The sequence below is a fragment of the Eurosta solidaginis genome, chromosome 5 (genome assembly GCF_040869045.1).
Source record: "Eurosta solidaginis isolate ZX-2024a chromosome 5, ASM4086904v1, whole genome shotgun sequence".
Taxonomy (NCBI): domain Eukaryota; kingdom Metazoa; phylum Arthropoda; class Insecta; order Diptera; family Tephritidae; genus Eurosta; species Eurosta solidaginis.
The window spans coordinates 172314188-172341120 of NC_090323.1; the positions used below are offsets into that span (position 1 = coordinate 172314188).

The following is a 26933-nucleotide window of genomic DNA, read 5'->3' on the forward strand; positions in this document are numbered from 1 at the left end:
TCGAACCTACCTTATGGAAATCAATGTAATCGATTAATGGTGCCATACCATAACGCTAGCGCCATAACCATACCATTGGTTTTTGGTTTCTCGCCATATCTATAACCTAAAAATATTTGAGTTGGTGAATTTAATAACTCTTTGTAGATTTTATTCATTGTTTTGGATACGTTATGACTAAGAAACTTATTTTTTTGTGGAATATGTTTGTAATTTTTTGCGTTTTCTTCAATTTTATGAAAATTTCACGATTTTTAGGTTAAGACACCATTAATCGATCACATTGGAGATGGTTGTGGATATGGGTATGGTTACGACTATGGCGTTAAGGTTAAGGAGGTTTAATTCGCCCTTTAAGCGGCCGAAGTGGTAGGAACTTTAACTGGAGTTTAAACTCGTACTGAAAAATCGAGCATAAGCCAAACGGCTAACTTTTGATTATACTTGTACTTAACTAAGCCGCGAAGCTTCAGTTAGCATGGAGAAAATGAAAATATTGATGACTTATAGATAAGCAATTAACTGAAGATGGTGAAAAGGCCCCTTTTTTCTATAACTCATAGATATGTGTAACTGAAAACGGCCTTAAATGTTTTTTGGTAGAACAAATAAGCATGGTGATAAAATAAAGTTTCCGCGTGAAAATTTGAAGACTAAAGCAGGGCAAATACCCGAGCGCATCGTGCTCATGCCCTGCAAATAATTCCAATGTGGCACTTGGGCTTGCACTTCCAACACAAGGAGCTCAATGAAAATACATACTCTCATCTCAAATTCATCTGACTTCCAGATGCCGTTCGATGTCTGCGTAAAACTTATAAGAAAACAGTTTCACCATGTGATTCACGGTTCGAATCCCGGTGAAACCTTTGATAACATTACAAAATTGCCTGATGATGATTACGTTGGCGGTTTTCGAAATGGTTCCATCGCAATATGCCAGTAAATGTTTCTTTCTTTTCAGTTTCTCTTAGAAAACAAAATAATTGAAATTCAATTATTATAAGCCGGTGTTAAGCTCTTGAATTCTTAAATATAAGTATAAACTGAACACACCATTAAACAAACATACATAAATATGTAAAACTGAGCCCGAGTTTACAAAGCTTCTCATTAGCAACGAAGAAGAACTTTACAAAAACAAATCTACATGGCACACAAATTAATATAGAGACAAAATGTCTCAATTGTGTTGTTAGTGTAGAAATGAGAAAAACTGAATTAAGCATGAAAACAAATACCAGCAGGATAGCCTAGTGGTTAAAGGCAACTGCAGTTTCACCACGGTTCGAATCCCGGTGAAACCTTTGGTAACATTACAAAATTGCCTGATGATGATTACGTTGGCGGTTTTCGAAATGGTTCCATCGCAATATGCCAGTAAATGTTTCTTTCTTTTCAGTTTCTCTTAGAAAACATAATAATTGAAATTCAATTATTATAAGCCAGTGTTAAGCTCATGAATTCTTAAATATAAGTACTTATAAGAAAAATTAAAGTAGGATTCCAAATTGGAAGGCAAGCTTGACCTTAAATCTCAGGGAGTTATTATTATTCATGATAATATACTTACCCACTATATAACAGATGGTCTGATGATTTTTGTCAGTTGATATCGAATTAGATTAATCAAGTTGGTATGTATATTGGAAAGATTTTCCGTCATTCCTCGTAAAATCTGATTTGGTGGCTAAACCGGGTTTTGCTTTGTGCCGTCTTCAGTCCCCTTTTCTGTTTTGTTGCCGTTTTTATAGTTTGTCTCGTAGGTACATGCACAGATGATCAAAATAAAGGTTCAAATATTTCCTCAGAAATAATGTTTATTTGTTCGCTTATTATTCTACTGTAAAATTTGTTGTTGGTAGATTTCCATGTCTTCCAGCATGGCCTTCTGATTGCACGTAAAGGACCTTGACTTATTGCAGATCGTGTGATTCGCAAAGTTAGGCTCAGATATGATGGTGAGATGCCGTGTCTTTTCGTTGTACTTAGTCTCTGTTGTTTTTCTCGGAGCCTCGTTCTTACTTATCCTGCGTGTCCCATGTATGTATGTATGTTATTGTTGAATTGAAGAAAGTTTTAGTGTAGATTGTTTCTTTGCGTGTTGGTGACTTGCACACTTTTGATTTTGCCTTTTCTGTTGGGAAACGTCTCTGATAGTGATACTGATGGGTATTGATCCTTTATGAAAGAATTTTGTTGTCCTTAGTCAGCTCAACGGTGTCAAGTGCTAGTTATTGCAGGCTATTTTCTTCGCTCCTGTGTGTTCTTTAATATTGTCTATAGATATTTGATTTGGTGGTTATTCAAAAACAGAGTCAAATCATCCATCCCAGTGTGTGTTATGTATGAGCAGACTCAATACGCTCGCATTAGTGACAAAATCTCAATAGATCATTAAAATAGTTGACTATGGTCTGAAATTGATCTAGCAATTTTGTGAATATACATATATGTATTTTTTGTAGTTTTAATGAATTTAACTTAAATTTAAGTATTGGTACGTACTAGAGGTTTACGCCGATAACTATACCGGCGGCGCCGGCTTATGCCGGTGTTCTTACTTTAAAAAGCTTGATTTTCTACTTAAAAAATAATATTTAGGAAAGGTTTTATTTGTATGTATTGAAGGAAATCAACGTTTTGGCCACTTCGGAAAGATCCGGGGGTTTGCCTCAAAGTATCGCGGATCATTCAGCTCCTTGCGGAGGGACTGCCCTGCATTCACTTAATCCAGGGAGGCTTCGAACCTAACCGTGGTCTAAGGGACTGGTACTGCTGCGTCTGCCGAAAAAAATTTAAATGCTTAAAATGGTCACACTTTTGTCTGTATATCTCGTTCAAAGCGTAGTTTCACCGAAGGAGATGTTCTGGTCTAACTCCTAATACTCGTTGTAGGCATGATTTCTTTCTTATTTGTGGCCCTTTGCTGGCCACGCACAAATGCGACTTACGGTTGCTATTAATGGCCTTTTAATACTCATGACTTTCGTGGCACAGTTTTAACGATTAACACCAACGCTGGCCTATTGTTGATCGCGGCAAAGGGCGCCTCTAGGTTTTTCGGCTATTTTAAAAGCTATAATTTCCGATGTGCGAACAGTAGTAATCCTGTCCACCACCAGTAACTACCACGCCTCCTAGCCCTCATAACACATGCCAGCACAGAAGCTATAGGACTGCGAGTTCGAACTCATACCTTCGTCGACGTCACTTTCCTAGAAGCTCTAGGTGTAACACCGAAGACTTCCTAACGGATTTTTCATTGTCGCGCTATGCTGCCGCGGTGGTGTGATGGTAGCGTGCTCCGCCTACCACACCAAAGATCCTGGGTTCACGAGCCGGGCAAAGCAGATGCCGTTCGGAGTCGGCATAAAACAAGTAGGTCCCGTCCCGCCAATTTGTAAGAAAAATTAAAAGGGGCACGACGCAAATTGGCCTAAAATCTCTACGGGGGTTATCGCGCCTTACATTTATTTATTTATGCTGCCGAGCACTACCAGAGAAAAAACCTTAAAACATCAGGGAGTAACTATTCGGCCAAGGATGCCGCCCTTGAAATCGTAAGCAGTCCAAGTGGATATTATTACGTAACTTATACATAGTTAATTTTTATAATTTTTTGTAGACCAAAATTTGCAGATGTTTGTGCTCGAAACATTGATTTCAGTAGTCTTCGTTAAACCAAAATGAAATTTAAGAATGAAAGTCTACCGATTTTAAGTTGAAAGATCAGTCCAAACTGTTGTTTTCATGCCTTTTGATACAAGAATTCATTATAAGTAACCGCGTAGCTTCAGTTTTCAGCCTAGTTTGACTGACCACTACCTTAGGGTAGTAGCACACCCGGTCAATTATTCGACTGTCTTGGAAAAGCTTTTGCTTCACCACTTTGAGTGTTCTTGCGAAGGACAAAGCCTCACCTGGTAAATATATGTGCCTACGTATTCACATACATATGTAACAGGAGCCGTAACGCGTAGGTTATATTTAAACTTGGTTGGTAGGCTATAAACAATGTGATTCACGTCATTGGGCTAGTTGGGGATATGGCGCCAACTTTAAGAATTGTCAAACCAAGAGACTTGGGTATTGAATGATGAAGTGTGAAAATTAAAATTAACATTTAAGACGATATTTTAAAGTTTCGCAAATAAACAACAGATGTTTGAGTATAAGGCCAAGTGATTTTTTTCAAACCCTTCTCATACGTACATATATCCTCAACTTAAGTATGAGGTAAGAATCATTTCAAAGGAGTGTTTACGCCCCTAGAACCTACTAAAGAATTTTGCATCACTGATTTCGCTTATTATTTTAGCCATTCGCAATATACATTTTTTTTTAAATATGCACATTTTTTAGGTAATTTGTTTTTTTTAACAACTTGAGGACAATTTCAAAACATGTTCGCCTTGGGTAATTTTATTTGAATTCATTGTTCATTATTAATTTTTTGAAAAAATTATCCAAAGTGAGCATTTACATTTTTATATAACGTTTCTTTTAGTGATTTGTTTAATAACTGGGTGAATTAGGTGATGCAAAATACGTGTTAAGCTGGCATTGAACGCTACTGTTTTTAAACGGTTTTATTTAGCTTGACTTGACAGGCTGGTTGGCTGGCTGGCACGAATTTTGTAATTGAAATTTAAGTAACTTCCCGATAAGCAACAAGCTTGAAACTTGGAATATATGTAGTTCAGAACCAGATGACAATGCAATAATAAGAAAAAAATCGCCGCTAGGTGGCGCAAGGATCGAGATATTCAAAAATTGTATTTGTGGTCCGATTTGGCTCATATTTGGAACACATAATACATACATGAATAGGCGACATATGAAAAATCGACGCTAGGTGGCGCAAGCATCGAGATATTAAAAAAAATCGTGTTTTGCTCTGATTTGGTCCATATTTGGAACATATAATACATATATAGAATCGTATGTTTATTCTATATTTATTAATTCATTAATTAATTCACATAAAACTTAAACTAAAACTAAAACTAAGAAGAACAAAGTCGTGTCTTCAGAGAAAAATCCAGAATTATAATGATGCGTTGAAATTCAAAGTATAACTAGACGTTGGCTGTAGTTGCTAAAACTCAGCTGTTCTATGATGTTGCCACATATTGCTGCAGGGTCGATTTAGGTAGTCACTACACCACCTTCATTAATTAATTAAAATAAAACTTAAACTAAAACTAAGAAGAACAAAGTCGTGTCTTCAGAGAAAAATCCAGAATTATAATGATGCGTTGAAATTCGAAGTATAACTAGACGTTGGCTGTAGTTGCTAAAACTCAGCTGTTCTATGATGTTGCCACATATTGCTGCAGGGTCCATTTGGGTAGTCACTACACATACATGAATAGAAAGCGACCTATGATGTCCGATTTGGCTCATATTTGGAACAAATATTACATACAGTCCGGTAGAAGTGACATCAAAATATTTTGGCGTTGGAGGAGGGACATGCATACGTGGCGCAGAGTCGAGTAAAGTCTTTGGAAGGATTATGTAGGACTTAGATTGTAGCAAATTGTCAGGAAAGAGTCCTTGTAATAATGAGTCACTAAATGAACTAAATATAATGAGAAATAATAGGCAATTAAATAAAGACTAAAAACTTGAAAATAAAATAATTAACAAACAATTTTTAAGTTAAACGGTTTTATTGAAAACAATACTTACATGAAGTAATAAAAAAAAATAAATGTAAGGCTCGATAACCTCCGAAGAGATCTAAGGCCGAGCTTCTCTTCCAATTTGCGTCGTGCTCCTCTTGATTTTTCCCTACAAATTGGCCGGACGGGACCTACATGTTTTATGCCGACTCCGAACGGCATTTGCAAGGCAGATGAATTTTCACTGAGCTTTTCATGGCAGAAATACAATCGGAGCGCTTGCCAGACACTGCCGAGGGGCGACCCCGCTTAGAAAAATTTTCTTCTAATTGAAAAATCTTATTTCTAAAATTTTGATGTTGCTTTGCACGGGAGTTGAACCCAGGGCATACGGTGTGATAGGCGGAGCACGCTACCATCACACCACGGTGGCCACCATGAAGAATTAATAATAATACTAAAAGCTGGAAAAGAATTAGGTAGGTCCTAGGTAGTAGTAATCACACTCCTCATCAATCTAGGGCGTTGATCAGACAATTAAATAAAAGCGTTGGACGCGTCAAATTTCTATTGATAGTCATAAGTAAAACCAACTGAACCTTAATCAGGTTATGCTACGCCTCACATTTTTAGAAATTTCACGCGCCCAACGCTTTTATTTAATTGTCTGATCAACGTCCTAGATTGATTAGGAGTGTGATGACTAGTGCCTAGGATCTACCTAATTATTTTCTAGGTTTTAGTATTATTATTACTTCATGTAAGTATTGTTTTCAATAAAACCGTTTACCTTAAATTTTTTTTTATTATTTTATTTTAAATAACTTTTGAATGGGTGGAAAGAGTTACATTTCGCAATTGGATTCTTATAACTGGCAGTGATGCGCATCCGTAGATACCCCTTTCGACCATATCGGACCAATTTTCGACATGAACAACAAATGGCCTAGACAGTCTTAAATGGGTAGAAAAAATAGTAAGGCGCCGAACGCCGCGCCAATTCGGCGGCGGCGTTTATCGGCAGCGTATATCTCTAGTACGTACCACATCCCAAAGTGTAGAAGAAACAATCTCAACAACTTTCACTTAAAACTGTATTGGATTATATTTTATTTGCCTTATTTTTGTATACTCTATACATAAATGTGAATCTTGTTAGATGTGTTGTAGTTGTTATTCATCTGTTATACTCTCAATAGGGTTGTTGTTGTCTTGCTTAAAGTAACCTAATTTTTATGTTCAATATGCGTGAATTATAGTAGTTTGGTTTTATTATTATTATTTTATATTAATATCGCATGTATAAAGTATAATTTTTATTTCTTTCTATAATTATTCTTTTTGTTTTTTTTTTTGTTGATTAGTAATATCTTTTTTTCTTTACTGTTGTCCATTTCTTTATATTCCGTTGAATGTATGTGTAAAAGCACAAACTTAAAAAAAAAAATGATAAAAATAAAATATTGTTATAATTATTGTTTGTTTTTAACAAATATCAGCAACTCCTTAAGTCATTTAGCTCTTCGATTTTGTTACGTATTTATCAATTAAGTTCCATTTTGAGTTACATTGAATTTGCGTATACATACTATGCATTCTTTTTATTAATGTTAATATTTTTATTTCCTTCTCATTTGCTCTGCAGTCCTTTATCTACATTTGTGTAAAAGCACAAAGCACCAATCTATTAGTTCTATTTATTTATAAATTTCGTAGCATGTGGATATTTATCCGCTTTATAATCTGAATCCTTCTTTAAACGTTCTCGCACATTTAAACGTACTGCTTCTGTGTAGGAGGCATGCACCGCAGCATCGTTGGCGATGGCGTCTGTAATTTCTTCCGCTGTTCGATCGTCAATTACAGCAGCAGCAGTAGTAGATGCACGAGATCCAACCGTTTGTATGGCTTTGCGTACACTTCGTGCGATGAGTGTATTTACATCAGTTGGCGGTCTGTCATTTTGTATCATTTTCCTTCGTTTGGCCGACATGCCTGATATGTACGCATCGGAGAATGGAGTTTGATTTGGCGGATTCTGGTGAAGATAATAAAATAATGAATGATTAGTAGGAAGGAAATGGGCATAGTTCAGTCAAAGATTATTTTGAGAGGCGAAAAAAAATTTTTTTTTTTCTTTGATCCTTCGAAATACAGCCGAAAAGGTATTTTCGTTGTAACCTGGTTATTTGACGTCCGAGTTTTAAACTTGATATATCATTATTTTGGCCTTGAGAAGCTTCACATTTCCGTTTAATGTCCTTTTAAGCTAGGTCAGCTAACAAAATTTATTTAATAACCTTAGTGATGTTAAAATTCGCCACAGTATATTATGTTTAGTTCGTACACATCCCAAATAATAATCATCGGTCGCACGTTCTCTACCCCAGCGGGTTAGGGGGCTTAGAATATACCCGCGGCAGGTATACCTGTCGTAAGAGGCGACTAAAATACCAAATTGATTCAAAGCGTTGTGTAGCGCATCCATCTCAAGAGTTGCCAACGCAATATATAGCTTCTCCAACCCAATTATCAACTATCGCTACTACAACAACAAAAACAATCGCACGTTCTTACTAATTCGAGTTGTTCCAATGTTGAATATGTCGTATTATACTAAGCCCCCGAATTCACATGGTGGATAGTTATTATTGCTATAGCGATAAAGACTCTCCCAAAGGTCTTGGGAGTGTTATACAAGTTCATGGTCCTTTTCCAGATACAGATCCGTTACGTTCCGGTAACAATCGCCATTAAGGTGCAAGCTCGACCATATTAGGAACGATTTAATAAAACCAAATTAACGTCGATGGATATCCTGTCGCCCACCCCCTAGTTCCATGAGAAACTTGGTCGCAAGAGCTTCGCCTGCTAAAGAATTAAGATTCGCCACGGGTAGGTGAGGTTGACAATTGGGGTTGGAGAAGATTTACTTGCGCTTGCAACCCCTTGAAGGGGTTTCATTTCCGGTTTACGGTGGATTATTTTATCGGTACTGATTGCAATTTTTATTTTTGTAGATTAGTATTTTGGTGTTTGATGCTGGTTCGGTTCCGTTTTCGATTCCAATCTCGGTTCCATTTTCAGTTTGGTTAAGGGTTTGGTATTGTTTTTATACTCAGCGTGCTTTGCATACAGAGTATATTAACTTTGATTGGATAACGGTTGGTTGTACAGGTATAAAGGAATCGAGATAGATATAGACTTCCATATATCAAAATTATCAGTGTCGAAAAAAAAATTTTATCTTCACCAAAGTTGGCACACGAGCTTGTCTGGACACAGAATAGATTGGTATTGAAAATGAGCGAAATCGGATGATAACCACGCCCACTTTTTATATATATAACATTTTGGAAAACACAAAAAAACCTGATTATTTAGTAAATAATACACCTAGAATGTTGAAATTTTAGCGTGGACTGATATTGACTCTTGATAAAAATTTGAAAAAAAAAAATTAAAAAATTTTTTAAATGGGCGTGGCACTTCCCACTTGTGATAAAATCAATTTTACAAATATTATTAATCATAAATCAAAAATCATTAAACCTATCGTAACCGAATTCGGCAGAGAGGTTGCCTTTACTAAAAGGAATGCTTTGAAGAAAAATTAACGAAAGGACAACGCCCATATTTATATAAAAGATTTTTAAAAGGGCTGTGGACGAATAAAATAATCTATATCTTTGCAAAAAAGGGCTTTATATCAATGGTATTTCATTTCCCAAGTGGATTTATAACAAAAAATAGGAAAAACTTCAAATTAAAAAAATGGGCGTGGCACCGCCCCTTTTATGACTAAGCAATTTTCTATGTTTCGGGAGCCATAACTCGAAGAAAAATTAAGGGATCGTAATAAAATTGGGTACACAAATTTTCCCTATAGCAGGAAATATTTCTAGAAAAAATAGACAAGATCGGTTAAAGACCACGCCCACTTTTATATAAAAGATTTTTAAAAGGGTTGTGGACGAATAAAATAAGCTATATCTTTGCAAAAAATAGTTTTGAATCAATGAATTTCACGGGCGGTGCCACGTGTTATGTAGAAAAGTAATTTATCTGAAATGAAATTGAAGCTTACGCTGAGTATATTATATTCGGTTACACCCGAACTTAGACACCTTTACTTGTTAGTTCTACACTTGGATCCGAATTTGGTTCCACTTACGATCTGGTATGAGTTTCGGTCCATTTTTGATTTGCTTTGCTTTTTGCGGCCCGATTTCAGTTTCTACTGTTATAAAAAAACTCGGTTTCGGTTGTCGTTCTATGTTTGGTTTTCTTTCAAACTTTGGCTACAGTATTGGTCTCTTTTCCTGTTTTTGCTTAGGTTTTGATTTTACTTCCGATTTCTGTCCCGGGTTTCGTTGCCGGTTCTGGTTCTAGCTCTGTCTACGGTTCAGTTTTCGTAACTGTAAGTACATACCTGTATGTATGTATGTATGTATGTATGTATTTATTTGAAAATTTGTTCCTAGCACAACAATTTTGACAAATTATTTAACAGTGCTAGTCATGAATAGCATGAGCTATAAAAATTGAACATTTATAATAATAATAAATTAGATTAATCAAATTAAATTAAATATAACGGACAATAGTGAAATATTTATGTATGTAAATCTTAAAACTAAAGAAAAGTAATTAATAAATATTAAAAGACAACAGTAGTGATGATAACCTTTGGCTGGTTATAGATTGAATAGTATTTAACAAATAAAGAAAGAAGATACAGAGAAAGGAAAAGGACTTAGAAATGAACATTTTAACAACAAAAATTTGAGATCCAGTTTAAGAGTCGTTAATGATGTTAGCTCTTTTTTGAAGTGCAGAGCATTACTTAAGAGTCGAAGACGGTTTCGGTTTTAGTTTTTTATCGGTTTCAGGTCAAGTGTCGGTTTCGGTTTTAGTTTTTTACCGGTTTCAGGTGAGGTTTTGTTTCGGTTCCCGCTTTGATGCACTCGCTGTGCTCATCCTGTATTCCTCTCTTCTACCTTGTTTTTCTTTCCTTTTTTCTGTAAACCATAACGAATCATTAATCTTTCGACCGGCGCATTCTTTGCACCGTGCTGCAAAACACAAGAACCAGCCCATCAACACCAGGTACTCCGGCAACAGTAGGACAGTACACACGACAAAGCCTAAATCCTTCAAGGCGTATCCATCATTCTCTACGCTTCAGACGGCAGCCAGTTCTATGTACCGAAGCGACTCGGGACTTTTTCCCGACCAGGACTGTAATTTCAGTGTAACCAAATTTAATTCGTTTATTCATTATCACCATCATTATTATAAGGTTCATCTTATCAATCTTACTTAAATTTACCCTTTCTTCCCCATATCACCGTTAACCGATAAGACTTTCTACCTAGGTGTTGCCACTCAGAATGTTTCACAAGGTTGCCACCTATTCGAAATAAAAAAAATTTCATGATATATGCCGATATGGGTATCAAACGAAAGGTATTTCACTCCTCATTACAATAGGGATATTTTTGAGTAGGGTTGCCATTTAGGGTTGCCACCCATTCGAAATTTAAGAAAAAAAATTGCATGTGATCTGCCGATAGGTGTATTAAAGGAAAGGTATTTCGCTCCGTATTACAATAGGGACATTTTTGAGTAGGGTTGTCATTTAGGGTTGCCACCTATTCGAAATAAAAAAAATTGCATGAGATATTCCGATATGGGTATTAAACGAAAGGCATTTCGCTCCGCATTACAAAAGGAAATATATTTAAGTTTTAAGTACGGTTTTAATTTATTATAATAGAAAAAGGCTTTGAAAAATGTGATATAGTGAAACAATGAAAATTTCGCTGATTTTACATAATTTAACTAAATTGCGCATCACTTCAAAATTCTCATTAGAAACCCATTAGAAATTGAGGTTTGAATTCGATTAGAATCCTAGCCCTTTTCTTGATATCGAGAAAGAATTCCCCTTTTTGTCGAGAATGCTATAATTCGTAATATTTCGCAAATCGTCCACTTACCTTCTACCTTAGAGAAATACATTAGAATTGGATTCGTTTTCTAATAGTTTTCTAACCTAAATGTTTGTTGGGAATAAGTTTACTGAATAACTGTTTTAGCTACATACACTGAAGGGTTGATGTAAATTTACATCTATCTTAATTTTTAAATGTCGTTCCAAAACACCGTTAGCACCACTGGGTATAAAAATATTCGAAAACTGTACTTACTTCACTTTGTGTACGTAGATCACGTGCTATTATTGGCAACCAGTCATTCGGGATATTTCTATGCCACGGCTCTGTACCAGGAGTGACACTGGGTAATGTTTCGGCGGGTAAAAGTTCGATTTCCACATCATCATCATCATCTAAATCTATTATGAATTGACCTTGTGGTTTTGCTTCGGATGTTGAGGCCACTTCAACCATTTCAACATCAGTTTCCAAAGGCTGTAATGTAAATAAGGATGGAGGAGAAACAAATGGCCCCTGGTAATTTGTTATTGTTTTAATTTGCAAAAAAAAAAGTTTGAATTAAAGAATATTGAAGAAAATGTTAGCGTTAGCATAGGATCACGACTCAGGTTATTCTTGTTATTATTATTAGGCCCGGCAGCACTGTGACCTTGTGTAGATCTATTGTGCATGACCTTTCAGCCTAATTTTGTATGTCGAGGCTTTTAATGTATTCAGGCTTCTTACTCCATATCACAAGGAGATAAAGAGTCACACCAACTATATGGGAGTCTCTGCCTTGCCAGAGCGACGCATTCGGAGAGAATTTGAACCGGCATTCCATCCTCCAGCTGACAGAAACGACAAATTTGTGTATCGGATAGACTTAACTTACTTAGGTGATATTGTAGACTACAGTGTCCCGTATAGTACCCAGTGAGAGTTCGTAGGTCCTCCCTTTGCCCTGGGTAGTCAATACAGTGAGCCTGAATTGTTTTGTTTCCCAGTTACTTATGGTTTCCCTAAAGTGTGCTTTTGTGAGTCTACAGGAAGGCTCTGAACCATAGAATGTTGCTGTAGCACCCTGCTTTGATAGGTTATATGAATGTTCTTTACCTTCATGCCCTGATGTCCGGGAACCCATCCTAACAAAACCTTGTTTTGGCTACCAGGTCATCAAGGATTTCAATGCAGTCATCGACTAGCTTAGATGTTATTTTATAGGATTGCAAGTAGATGCTCTTCGAGGATTAGCCCCTCCGTAGACATTCTTTACCACAAACATCAGTTGGATGGATTTCTGCCTGAAATATGGTGGGGTGCAGCCTATTGCTATCGATTTCTTGAGGTTCGGCCCATAGATGCCAGTTCTCGTTTTTCCGTCATCGAATTTCGATCGATCTGTGAACCAGACCTCTGAGCCAGGGCCATTATAAGGATTCACCGTTTCTCAGTGGGTTCTGTCCATAATGTACACCACCTCAAAGTTTTGTGAGATTCTGAGCTTAGGGGACATAACGTCACGTGTCATCATGTTTCCTAGCTTCAAATCCGAAATATTTTGAAGTCTTAGTACGCCTAGTGTTGCCTTTTTCTCTATCAGAATAGGGAGGGGACGTATCTCCACTAAAGCACCAAGTGTATCAGCAAGGGATGTTCTCTTCGCACCCATCATGCCAATGCAAACTAGTCCATGCAGTTTGCTTAGTTTTGCTGCTGCCGTTCTTTGCGTGGCCTTCTGTCACCAAACTAGGGAAGCAAAGGTGACTGCTTTACAGCAGTATTAAATGTCCAGTATGCCATTTTTGGAGATATCTCCCATGTTTTGCCATAGAGTGAAGTACAGGCGAAGAAAGCTGTTGTTGTTGTAGCAGTGCATCGCCCCATCCAATAGGTGCGACCGATCACAAATTGTCATCAATATCCTCTAACGGGAGTCCAAGGAAAATTGCAGTTTCAACAGGGGTGGACCATAATGAGAGTGGTGTTAGAGGCGTTGGTTCCACATTACAATTAAAGAGATGATTGGTGTCATGTGGGGACACATTGCAAGCGGGGTATACATTTTGTATGTCGGGGTTGATTCTGGATAGGTAAGAGTTTAACCTGTTAAAGTATCCAGATCGGAGTTGAGCTAGAGTGACTCGTGTTTCCCTGGGGAGTATGCTTTCCTTTTCCACTAGTTTTGGGTACTGTTCTTTGAGTACTGGATTCATCGGGCAATTCCTGGCATAAAGGTCCGACGCCTTTTTGTGGAGTTCGCTGAGGACCTGCTTGTGTTTTTTGGCTTCATACAGCCGAGTTCTCAGGTGCCGTATTTTCTCTAAATGCTTACGGAGATGACTCCCTAAGCCCCTGGCGAAGAAAGCTCTTAGTGCTTTGTTTAGGATAGCATCCATATGAGCATTCCACGTGAGGGTTCTATCTAGTGTTACCCCTAGTTATTTTGCCTCCATTGAGAATTGTATTTTAGTTCCACCCAGGGATGGCTCTAGCATGGATAGTTTCCTTCTCCGGGTGGAAGGCACAAGGACAGTTTTGTTAAGATTAATAGGCAGTCTTCTGGTATCGCACCACCTCTCTATGATGCGAAGGGCTTGTTGCATACGATCTGATATTGATTTCTCGTGTATCCTTGTGATGTAGATAACTGAGATGACCCCATACCTGCATACCTTTGTGTGTGAAATCCCTTGGTTTTCATTAACTGGAGGAGGTCATCTATGACTAGGGTATACAGGAGAGGGGGAGCACACCTCTTGTTGGCATCCTCTTATGGCCGCAATTGATTCAGTTACAAATGGATTTTTCTACTCTTTAACATGGACAACACCCATCTAATAATCCTTGTCAATAATAGCTTGATGTGTTGTGTTATCGAAAGCCCCTGATGTGTCAATAGAAGCGCAGAGGGCTATATTTTTTGATTATAAAGCCATCACAACTCACATAAGTAGAAAGTAACAATAAAGAATATGCCAAAGAACAGTTTATCTTGAAGTGAAGGAAATCGTATCTTGAAGAGTAAGAATTTTCACAAGAAACTAACATTTTCTTTAAAATAATTAATCTTAAAAAATTTTCATACTTACTGTATCAAGTGCAGACTTTATAGAGTCTACTTTTCGATGGACAATAAATTGTTGTGCATCAGCTGTGTCAGTTGTGGATGGAATTACAGTGTTTATGTAGATGCTTAGAAATCGTAAAGCTTCATCCTGGAAATCTAGATTTAAAAAAAGTTAGTATTATTTTTCAAGTTATTTTTACAATGGCTGTCCCTATTCGTCAGGAAAATTTCCGAAATCTGCTTTGTGTTTTTATACTCAGCGTGCTTTGCACACAGAGTATATTGATTGGATAACGGTTGGTTGTACAGGTATAAAGGAACCGAGATAGATATAGACTTCCATATATTAAAATCATCAGTATGGAAATAAATTTTTATTGAGCCATGTCCGTCCGTCCGTCTATCCGTTAACACGATAACTTGAGTAAATTTTGAGGTATCTTGATGAAATTTGGTACGTAGGTTCCTGGGCACTCATCTGAGATCGCTATTTAAAATGAACGATATCGGACTATAACCACGCCCAATTTTTCGATATCGAAAATTTCGAAAAACCGAAAAAGTGTGATAATTCATTACCAAAGACGGATAAAGCGATGAAACTTGGTAGGTGGGTTGACCTTATGAGGCAGAATAGAAAATTAGTAAAATATTGAACAATGGGCGTGGCACCGCCCACTTTTAAAAGAAGGTAATTTAAAAGTTTTGCAAGCTGTAATTTGGCAGTCGTTGAAGATATCATGATGAGATTAGGCAGGAACGTTACACCTATTAGTGTATGTGTGCTAAATAAAAATTAGCAAAATCGGATGAAGAACACGCCCATTTAAAAAAAAAATGTTTTACAAAAAAATTTATATATTTGTATATAAGTAAATACTGTCAACATTCAACTCCAGTAATGATATGGTGCAACAAAATACAAAAATAAAAGAAAGTTTCGAAATAGGCGTGGCTCTGCCCTTTTTCATTTAATTTGTCTAGAATACTTTTAATGCCATAAGTTGAACGAAAATTTCCCAATCCTTGTGAAATTTGGCAGGGGCATAGATTCTAGGACGATGACTGATTTCTGTGAAAATGGGCAAAATCGGTTGAAGCCACGTTTTTTACACAGTCGACCGTCTGTCCTTCCGCTCGGCAGTTACCACGACAACTTGAGCAAAAATCGATATATCTTTACTAAACTAAGTTCACGCACTTATATGAACTCACTTTATCTTGGTATAAAAAATGAACGAAATCCGACTATGACCACGCCCACTTTTTCGATATCGAAAATAACGAAAAATGAAAAAAGCCATAATTATATACCAAATATGAAAAAAGGACGAAACATGGTAATTGGATTGGTTTATTGCCGCAAAATATAACTTTAGAAAAAACTTTGTAAAATGTACCATATTAAGTAGAAGAAAATGAAATCAAAATCCCTTGGGATCTTGGCAGGAATACTGTTCGAGGTATTACATACATACATAAATAAATTAGCGGCACCCGACAGATAATGTTCTGGGTCACCCTGGCCCACATTTTGGTCGATATCTTGAAAACGCCTTCACATATACAACTAAGGGCCACTACCTTTTAAAACCGCCATTAATACCTTTAACCAAACCAAATTTCAAATGGCAATCCTAATCAAGTGTGTGTAAGGAGAAATTTTCGCTGCTAATTTAAGGAGAAAATCTAATAAAAAAAGAACATTTAACATAAAAAAATCTACGGGAATATATTTAAACAGACAGCGAACGGAATAAAGTAAAAAAAAATTGATGCCCGTATCATACAAACACATTCTAGTCACCCCTGGTCCACTTTTATGGTGATTTCTCGAAAAGACGTCCACCTATAGAACTAGGGCCCACTCCCTTTTAAAATAATCACTACCACCTTTCATTTGATACCCATATCGTACAAACACATTCCAGGGTTACCCTAGGTTCATTTTCCTACATAGTGATTTTCCTTATTTTGTCTCCAAAGCTCTCAGCTGAGTATGTAATGTTCGGTTACACCCGAACTTAGCCTTCCTTACTTGTTTTAGTTTTTCTCCATTTTACTACATTCTGTACGAGAAAACAAAATATCGGACGAATAGCCACTTTCATTTACAAATCTGTCAAGCACAAGGATATTTTTCCGGAGGAAATTATTTCAACCCGGTGAAAGGCCTAGAATATTCATGGGGTAAGCATAAGATCTTTGAAACTTGCTACATATTTTAGAGAGCCCGAAGAAAGCGCAAATTGAAGAAGAAACAATTTTGCTAGGTAGCACGGATAGAGGTACTTGGAAAACTACTCCAAATTCGGAAGTTTCGGGGTCGATTTTTATGTAACTTCGTATGTAAAATCTCAGGCGCTGCGCTCACATGTAGGTGAACGCTAATCGGATCAAAATACGGATATGTGGCGCACAGATCGAGATTTAGGCATCCCGTACAGAATTTTGCTACCGGGCTTAAAACTCGTTTCTAGTGAGCTAGGGGCTTGCAGCGGTCGTCCAAACGTAAAGTATAGATTTTTTTCCAAAATTGCTGATGAAAAAATGGGGAATGAGATTTTAGTAACTTCTAATTGAACTACAAAGTTGAAACTAATAATGCCACGGTCAACCTCATTTACTCTTTGCGAATCCGGCTTATTTAGCAGGCAAGAGTCTGGCGACCTAAATTTTCTCCCGAAAGGACGAGGTTGGATGATTTCGAAGGTTCAACGCAATATCAAATCGTTCCCGAGATGGTTGAGCTTGTATCTAAATGGTTTTATTAATCGGAACGCGCCGGATATGTATCAGAGAAAAGACCATTAACATCGATAAAACTCACCAAAATCTTCGGCGAGACTCCTTATCGCTATAGCTATAAAAAAAGAATGCAAGACAAAACAAGTAAGGAAGGTTAAGTTCGGGTGTAACCGAACATTACATACTCAGTTGAGAGCTATGGTGACAACATAAGGGAAAATAGCCATGTAGGAAAATGAACCGAGGGTAACCCTGGAATGTGTTTGTATGACATGCGTATCAAATGAAAGGTATTATTATTATTTAGGGATATAGCCATAAAGGTGGATCAGGGTTGACTCTAGAATGCGTTTGTACGATATGGATATCAAATGAAAGGTGTTAATGAGTATTTTAAAAGGGAGTAATCCTTAGTTCCATAGGTGGACGCCGTTTCGAGATATCGCTATAAAGGTGGACCAGGGGTGACCCTATCATTTGTTTGTACAATATGGGTATCAAAAGAAAGGTATTAATGAGGGTTTTAAAAGAGAGTGGTGGTAGTTGTATAGGTGGTCGCCTTTTCGAGATATCGCCATAAAGGTGGACCAGGGGTGACTCTAGAATGCGTTTGTACAATATGGGTATCAAATGAAAGGTGTTAATTAGTATTTTAAAAGGGAGTGGGCCTTAGTTCTATTGGTGGACGCCGTTTCGAAATATCGCCATAAAGGTGGACCAGGGGTGACTCTAGAATGTGTTTGTACGATATGGGTATGAAATTAAAGGTATTAATGAGGGTTTTAAAAGGGAGTGGTGGTAGTTGTATAGGTGGTCGCCTTTTCGAGATATCGCCATAAAGGTGGACCAGGGGTGACTCTAGAATACGTTTGTACAATATGGGTATCAAACGAAAGGTGTTAATGAGTATTTTAAAAGGGAGTGGGCCTTAGTTCTATAGGTGGACGCCGTTTCGAAATATCGCCATAAAGGTGGACCAGGGGTGACTCTAGAATGTGTTTGTACGATATGGGTATCAAATTAAAGGTATTAATGAGGGTTTTAAAAGGAGTAGTGGTAGTTGTATAGGTGGTCGCCTTTTCGAGATATCGCCATAAAGATGGACCAGGGGTGACTCTAGACTTTGTTTGTACGATCTGGGTATCAAATGAAAGGTGTTAATGAGTATTTTTAAAAGGGAGTGGGCCTTAGTTCTATAGGTGGTCGCCTTTTCGAGATATCGCCATAAAGATGGACCAGGGGTGACTCTAGACTTTGTTTGTACGATCTGGGTATCAAATGAAAGGTGTTAATGAGTATTTTAAAAGGGCGTGGGGCTTATTTCTATAGGTGGACGCCTTTTCGAGATATCGCCATAAAGGTGGACCAGGGGTGACTAGAATGTGTTTGTTCGATATTGGTATCAAATTAAAGGTAATAATGAGAGTTTTAAAAGGGAGTGGTGGTAGCTGTATATGTGAAGTCGTTTTCCAGATCGCGACCAAAATGTGGACCAGGGTGACACAGAACATCATCTGTTGGATACCGCTAATTTATTTATATATGTAATACCTGCCAAGATTTCAAGGGTGTTTTATTTCGCCCTGCAGAACTTTTTCATTTTCTTCTACTTAATATGGTAGGTGTCACACCCATTTTACAATGTTTTTTCTAAAGTTATGTTTCGCGTCAATAAACCAGTCCAATAACCATGTTTCATCCTATTTTTGTATTTGGTATAGAATTATGGCATTTTTTAAATTTTTCGTAATTTTCGATATCGAAAAAGTGGGCGTGGTCATAGTCGGATTTCGTTCATTTTTTATACCAAGATAAAGTGAGTTCATATAAGTACGTGAACTAAGTTCAGTAAAGATATGTCGATTTTTGCTCAAGTTATCGCGTTAACGGCCATGCGGAAGGACAGCCGGACGACTGTGTATAAAAACAGGGCGTGGCTTCAACCGATTTCGCCCATTTTCACAGAAAACAGTTATCGTCATAAAATCTATGCCCCTACCAAAAGGATTGGGAAATTTTTGTTCGACTTATGGCATTAAAAGTATCCTAGACAAAGTAAATGAAAAAGGGCGGAGCCACGCCCATTTTGAAATTTTCTTTATTTTTTGTATTCTGTTGCACCATATCATTACTAGAGTTGAATGTTGACATAATTTACTTATATACTGTAAAGATATTAAATTTTTTGTTAAAACTTTACTTTTAAAAAAAAATTTTTTAAAAGTGGGCGTGGTCCTTCTCCGATTTTGCTAATTTTTGTTAAGCGTACATAAAGTAATAGGAGTAACGTTCCTGCCAAATTTCATCATGATATCTTCAACGTCTGCCAAATTACAGCTTGCAAAAGTTTTAAATTACCTTCTTTTAAAAGTGGGCGGTGCCACACCCATTGTCTAAAATTTTACAAATTTTCTATTCTTCGTCATAAGTTCAACTTACCTACCAAGTTTCATCGCCTTAGCTGTCTTTGGTAATGAATTATTGCACTTTTTCGTTTTTTCGAAATTTTCAATATCGAAAAAGTGGGCGTGGTTATAGTTCGATATCGTTCATTTTAAATAGCGATCTGAGATAAGTGCTCAGGAACCTACATACCAAATTTCATCAAGATATCTCAAAATTTACTCAAGTTATCGTGTTAACGGACGGACGGACATGGCTCAATCAAATTTTTTTTCGATCCTGATGATTTTGATATATGGAAGTCTATATCTATCTCGATCCCTTTATACCTGTACAACCAACCGTTATCCAATCAAACTTAATATACTCTGTGAGCTCTGCTCAACTGAGTATAACAAGTAAAGGTGTCTAAGTTGGGGTGTAACCGAACATTATATACTCAGCGTGAGCTTTAATTGTACATTTCATTTCAGATAAATTACTTTTCTACATAACACGTGGCACCACCCGTTTAAAAAAATGTTCCCCATTTCCTCTTACAATAAAACTAAATAAGTGAAATATCATTGATTCAAAACTATTTTTTGCTAAGTTATAGCTTATTATTCTAGTCTACGACCCTTTTAAACTTGTTTTATATCGAAGTTGCCGTGGTCTTTAACCTATCCCGTCCATTTTTACTAGAAATATTTTCTGCTATAAGAAAAATGTGTGTACACAATTTCAATACGATATGTTAATTTCTCTTCGAGTTATGGCTCCCGAAACATAGAAAATTGCTTAGTCATAAAAAGGTGTCACACCCATTTTCAAAAATTTTAGTGTTTTCCAATTTAATGTTATAATTCAATAGAAAGTAAAATTCTATTGATACAAAGCTCTTTTTCGTTAAGATATAGCTTACTATTTTCGTCCACGACCCTTTTAAAAATCTTTTATATAAAAGTGGGCGTGGTCCTTAACCGATTCCGTTAATTTTTCTTCAAAGCATTCCTTATAGTAAAGGCAACCTCTCTGCCGAATTTTGTTACGATAGGTTTAACGATTTTTGATTTATGATTAATAATATTTGTAAAATTGATTTTATCACAAGTGGGCGGTGCCACGACTATTTTAAAAATGTTTTTAAATTTTTTATCAAGAGTCTCAATATCAGTCCACAGGTCAAATTTCAACAATCTAGGTGTAGTATTTACTAAATAATCAGGTTTTTGTGTTTTCCAAAATGTTATATATATAAAATGTGGGCGTGGTTATCATCCGATTTCGCTCATTTTCAATACCAATCTATTCTGTGTCCAGATAAGCTCGTGTACCAAATTTGGTGAAGATATCTCAATATTTACTCAAGTTATCGTGTTAACGGACAGACGGACGGACATGGCTCAATCAAATTTTTTTTCGGCACTGATGATTTTGATACATGGAAGTATATATCTATCTCGATTTCTTTATACCTGTACAACCAACCGTTATCCAATCAAAGTTAATATACACTGTGTGCAAAGCACGCTGAGTATAAAAAATAGAATTTGGACGAATTGGGAATCGATCGGATTTTTAGTAGCCGATGTGTGAAAACAAATAAATAAATACAAGGCGCGATTTAGTTCCGAAGAAAATTTCGGCCGAGCTTGTCTTCCCGTTTGCGTCGTGCTCCTATTAATTGTTCCTACAAATCGGCGGGACGGGACCTACATGTTTTAATCCGACTCCGAATGGCTTCTACAAGGCAGATGAGTTTTCACTGAAAAACTTTTCATGCTTAGGGGCGACCCCGCTTAGTTTTTTTTTTTTTTTCTTGAACAAAGCCCTAATTGAACTCAATCTTCCATACAAAATACAAATTCTCAATTATCTCATTATTGCTTTATTGAATGCCTAATCGAGTGAAAAATCCAGTCGGTTTTGCTTGGTGCATCGAATTTTATTACCAATGTAACAAATGACAATCAAAAGTAAATTATTTTCAATAACTTACCAAAAATAGAAAAACACGAAAAAATTCTAAATTTTGTTTTCGCTGCATTTGTTGCAAAAGTCAATATGGCTTTTTCAAAAATAGGCATACATTTGGTTAGGTGTAACATCTATGGATAGTTGCCCATTCATTTTATTTTGATTATATTTATAATTAAGAAGGAAACGGCTGCTTTCCATTTTAACTATTTTTTGTAAAAACGAAATATTTTTTGAGGCTGCTGAGAGATTTTCGCTTAATGAAGCAAAAGGCCTTGTATGAAAAAGGGAAACTTAATTTTTTCATTAAATTGTGATTCGTTTAAGATTCTGTGTGAAAACAGTATAAAATAATTAACCATATACATAGTTCAGCGCTTTATTATAAAATATTAAATATTATGCTACTTGCATTTTTTCTACTTACATGATCGTGTAGGCACCCACAACAAACGCATTAAATGAGCCCAATATAATTCAGCATTACTACCACCCACACAAACATTCAAAACACTGTATAAACGCTTAACAAAGTCTTCACAAATCTTTTTCATACGTTCTTCAAACGCTGCTGGATTACTCTGCTCATCACGCACAATCTCAATGAATAGCGGTAACATGTGCCGTAAAATATTAACAACCGAATGGCGCAAATCATACTCGGGTTTCTCATATTGAGGCATTAATAAAAATGATTCACCAAACCAATCAACAGCTCGATTAATAGCTGGCGGGACTGTTTCGTCATTAATTGGTCCACCACCGAATAAACTCTGGTTAACGAAATTTAATAATTGTGTATGTAAATTACGACGATAGGTATCGGTATTGTTGTTGGAAGTGTTGTTTGAAGGTTCAGTTGTGGTTGCGGTTGGCGATGATGGCGTTTGCTGCGATGATGATGATGATGGTGCTGCATTACGATTTGCTGTACCCGGTAATAAATTACGCAAAGAAAAGAAATTTCCACCCGGTAGCCGTGGTGTTAGTGTAGCGGATGGTGGAGCAGTAGAATCAGTGCCCGTACGTGGTGTTGATGTAGGTTGAGCACCACTACCAGCTACTGTTGGTGTAGAACGTACACGTGGCAAAAGATCAGCAAGTGAACGCAATGAACGTGGATTAATTGTATTCGAAGCTAATAGATTAGAAAAAGTTCCACGTGGAGGGTATGTGGATTAAAAATGGCGGTAAAAGTCATTAATATATACTGAGTAACAATATGTGTAAGTAAAGGTGGTTGTGGATTGTTGTTTCAAACATCTACAGGTTAAGTGTTAATTGATTTCCAAGGTAAAATTTTTGATTTACAATTTTAGTTTTAATTGAAATTATTTTCAAATTCACTTTTTAGATAAGTCAATAAGGGAGGATAATACAAAGAGTGATGTAGTTTGGAAAATTATCCGACATTCTATTTCATGAATCAATTTGTTCTTCACCTTATCCTTAATCGTCTCCTTACAATAGCTCTGCACTGTCAACTTCACTGTTGTTGAGAGACAGTGGCAACTGCACCATATGCCTTTTTAAAAAAATTTTTTTTTGTTAATTTGATGTTCTCTGAAACGTCTCCTCCTGCCTAAGCTGCCCGATGGTTGTTAGTGATGTTGACAGGCATCAACAGGCACAGAGGTTTAAGGTAAACCTTCAGCTTGGAAATTGATCGCGGACTGCCTCAAAGGTTTGGATATGTTGGTGCTCTGACGCCAAATACCCTGTTGTTGTTTTGTTGATGTAGCAGTACTTCGCTACCCTTAATGTGCTTTGTATTACATCGCACAGGGTAATTTGCTTCTTGCAGTCGCAAACGTACCTCTGACATCGGATTCCTTTCTCTGAAAACCTCTACAGGAGTTCTCAAACTATTAGGCCCCGCAGTAGGGGTGACAGAACACCCCCTGTGAGAACCCTTTTGTTGGTCATAATTTATGATGTGCCGTCTCCAATCCTAATCGCAATCGGATAGGCTCATGCATCTCTATTCTCTCTAGCGAATTATTCACTGCACCATGCGCTTTTCCTCTATATCTAAAAACGCACATCGCTCTACTCAAGTCACACTCAAGCGCACTTTGAATGTTTTTTGGTCAGCTCAAATTCCAAACTACATCATGCTCTTACATCACAAAATTGAAGTAGTTCGATAGAAATCTTTTAAAAGAACAGCAGCATTATAAAGCAATAAACGCTACAATTGGAAAATAGTTTAGTTAGTATATAGAAAATATATATAAAAAGTGTAAAGCATACTCTTTCCGCCATTTTGAAAACTTAATAACCAATTTAGATATTCCACAATACTCACTTATTATTTGAGGCGTGGCATTATTAGTATTTGTATTAGCACCTGGAGTTGCGGCATTGCTGCCACTACCATTCTCTGATTCGCGTATGTGATGACTATTACAAGGTAGGAAACGATCAAAGGAGGACACCATATTAGCCGGTATAAAGCGTCCATTCCAGCCACCTGCAGGTAAGCCACCAATCTGAAGCTGTGGTCGCGATGTTGAGCGTGTTTGTGTTGATGTGGTTGGTAAGGTACCAATAGCCAAAGAAGCTGAAACAGGACGATGAACAACATTTGCAGCTAAGCCAGTACCTCTTGCTGGTGTTGCATTGTTGCTTGCGTTGCGGTCATTATTGGTATTGTTGGTTGCATCTGCATTACCGCTCGAGCTACTACTACTACTACCACTATTGTTTTCAGTGGCATTATTATTAGCGGAATTATTTTCGATACTATTATTACTAGCTGTTCCTGAAGCTGCGGTTCCTCCTGCTTGGGCACGCTCATTATTTCCATTGTTGGCGCGCGCATTTACTGGTAGACTTACGATGGTTGGTGGTAGTATTTGCACATGAAGTTCGGTATTTATAGGCGCTGAGTTGACCATAGCTTGAATTAGACGCGACATTTGCACTTGTGCATTATCTAAAAAGTATGGTAGAGAGTTTACATAGTAATTAGATGCTGTCACACACTTTTTTGGAAAAATATTTAATTAGTTTTTTAATGCATGATGCAAGTTTTTAATGATCTTAGGTTTCATCTTGAAAAATAGCATTTATATTTTGCGTACAGTATACAAAATAACTGCAGCAGTGTTAAAATATAAATTTGAAACGAAATTAGTAAGAGTTATTGATTAATTCAAAATTGATATACCCCAGAAAACAAAGAGTATATGCGTGATATGAGTGCGGTGTTGATTTTCTAATTTCTATTTTAAATTTGTACTGTAACTGATATAACTATGAGCTCCTGATTGTTTTAACCATCCTAGCTATGAGCTCCTGATTGTTTTAACCAGCCTAAAGTTAATTTATTTAATAATTTAGGTAACATTTAAACACCGTGACATGAATTTCACCAAGGCACATCAGCATTCAACATTGTTTAAATTTTTCCCAGATTACTAAATAAATTAGAAAATAAAAATTGCTTCAAATAAATGTTTTCATACATTTAAAAGCAATCCCCATTTAATTCATACACATAACCTGTTTCAATTGTCCAATTTCTATACTAAACAAATAACTAAGTAAACAAACATATTATATACCCCTAAATAATAGGCGCATACCGGCTTTCAAGTTTTTAGCATAAGAAGAATGAATAAAAATTCGCTCCTATGACACTCATGCTAGTGAACTGCGTATGTCTAAAACCACATAAATTTTTTTTTAGTAAAGTGCAATCATTTACAAATGAACAATAACGATGTGTATCATTTGTAAGAACTTAAAACAAAAACAAAATAAACCTACTGCCAAAATATAGTCCATGTCGCGGTCGGAGCATTATAGTATTATCATCTACAAAATAATATACATAAATTTCAAACAGAATAAAAATTTAAAATACAAAAAGGAATAATCAATTCGAACACACAAGTGTATAATTACCATTGCTTTGTGTAGCTGCATTCGCTGCACCCACAATAATTGGTGTGCTGGGTGTGGTTAAAGGGTCGTCAACAGGATCTTCAATCGAACTAGCACCACTAGCGTTTGCACTTGAATTTGTGCTATTATTTCGATCATTTTCGTTCCTGTTGGTGTCGTTGCCATTATTAGTTGCCGCAGCAGCTGGAGCATTTCCTGGCGTTGTTGCGTTAGCATTACCATTAATTGCTGGAGGATGTATATAGCGTGGTGTTATATAAGTACGCCCACGTGGACGTTGTTGTGCATTGTTGTTGCCTCCTGTTGCGGCAGCAGCAGCAGCTGCGGCTGCAGCAGCTGATAAATAATTATTAGAACTTACATAACCGCTTTGTTCAACCAATATAGGCCGACAAGTAAGGAAACGTGGTGCAGGTTGCGATATGTCCAACATTAGATCTGATATGGCATGCTGAGCATGTGACATATAATGTAGTGCCTCCGAAACACGATTATAAAGTCGTTGAGCATTTTCACGTTCCGTTGTTTGCTGTAAGTTAAAATCAAGGTTAATGAATTATCTCAATTGTTTAGGTATGCACACCACCCACCTCCTCCTCGAAAGTTGGATCATTATTTAATAATTCATAAAATTGTTGTATGAAAGGATTTAAACGTATTTGCACTGTACGCATTTGATCAACCACTTCAGCCAATACACGCGTATTAGTGCGACGGCGTGACGGATTCTCATCGGTATTAGTACCCTGTGTTGTAGACGTATTAGATGTATCGGCTGCTGAAGTATCTGGTGTAGTTAGATTTGGCGATGAGTTAGTATTATTTGCAGTTTCAGTTGCCGACAAATCAGATGAAACGCTAATATTAGCACCCACACTATCGTATGCATCATCAATAACGTCTTCAATAATTACAGCAGCTGAATCAGCATCATTTACCGCACTACCCCCACTATCATTTGTATCCATATTAGTTGCACCAGCTGTTATAGTGCTGTTTGCAGCACCAGCTTCGCCGCCTTCATTCGAACCGAAAACGGTAGGTAATTGCACGACAGTTACATTGGTATTATTGTTACGACGTAATGCTGCAGATACAGCATCCGACACCATTTCAACTATATTTTGATTTTGTGGTATATCAGCAGCAGTAAAGCCCACTTCAACGACAGTAGATTCCATGGTCCAACTACCACGTGCCAAAATATCCAAAGATGTGTTATTGAGACCCTATTTAAGCGTTATTATATATAATATGTAACTCTAAAAGGGG

The 26933-nt window shown here is 36.8% G+C and overlaps 1 protein-coding gene across 7 annotated transcripts in view; it reads right to left on the reverse strand.

The window, feature by feature from the left end:
- Positions 1-6716: 6716 nt before the first annotated feature.
- LOC137233809 (large proline-rich protein BAG6) overlaps positions 6717-26933 on the reverse strand; it is a 29774-nt gene continuing 9557 nt past the window's right edge. For 3 of the 7 annotated variants that reach the window (XM_067757226.1, XM_067757227.1, XM_067757228.1), the window contains 8 exons: positions 26252-26890; positions 25662-26190; positions 25524-25571; positions 24058-24687; positions 22177-22887; positions 14662-14795; positions 11843-12103; positions 6717-7668 (listed from right to left, as the gene is read on the reverse strand). In XM_067757226.1, the coding sequence (XP_067613327.1) occupies positions 7324-7668; positions 11843-12103; positions 14662-14795; positions 22177-22887; positions 24058-24687; positions 25524-25571; positions 25662-26190; positions 26252-26890 (3297 nt within the window). In that variant the 3' untranslated portion in view covers positions 6717-7323. The remainder of the gene's footprint in view (positions 7669-11842; positions 12104-14661; positions 14796-22176; positions 22888-24057; positions 24688-25523; positions 25572-25661; positions 26191-26251; positions 26891-26933) is intronic. The other 4 variants (XM_067757233.1, XM_067757231.1, XM_067757229.1 and 1 more) reach the window with 4 other exon arrangements.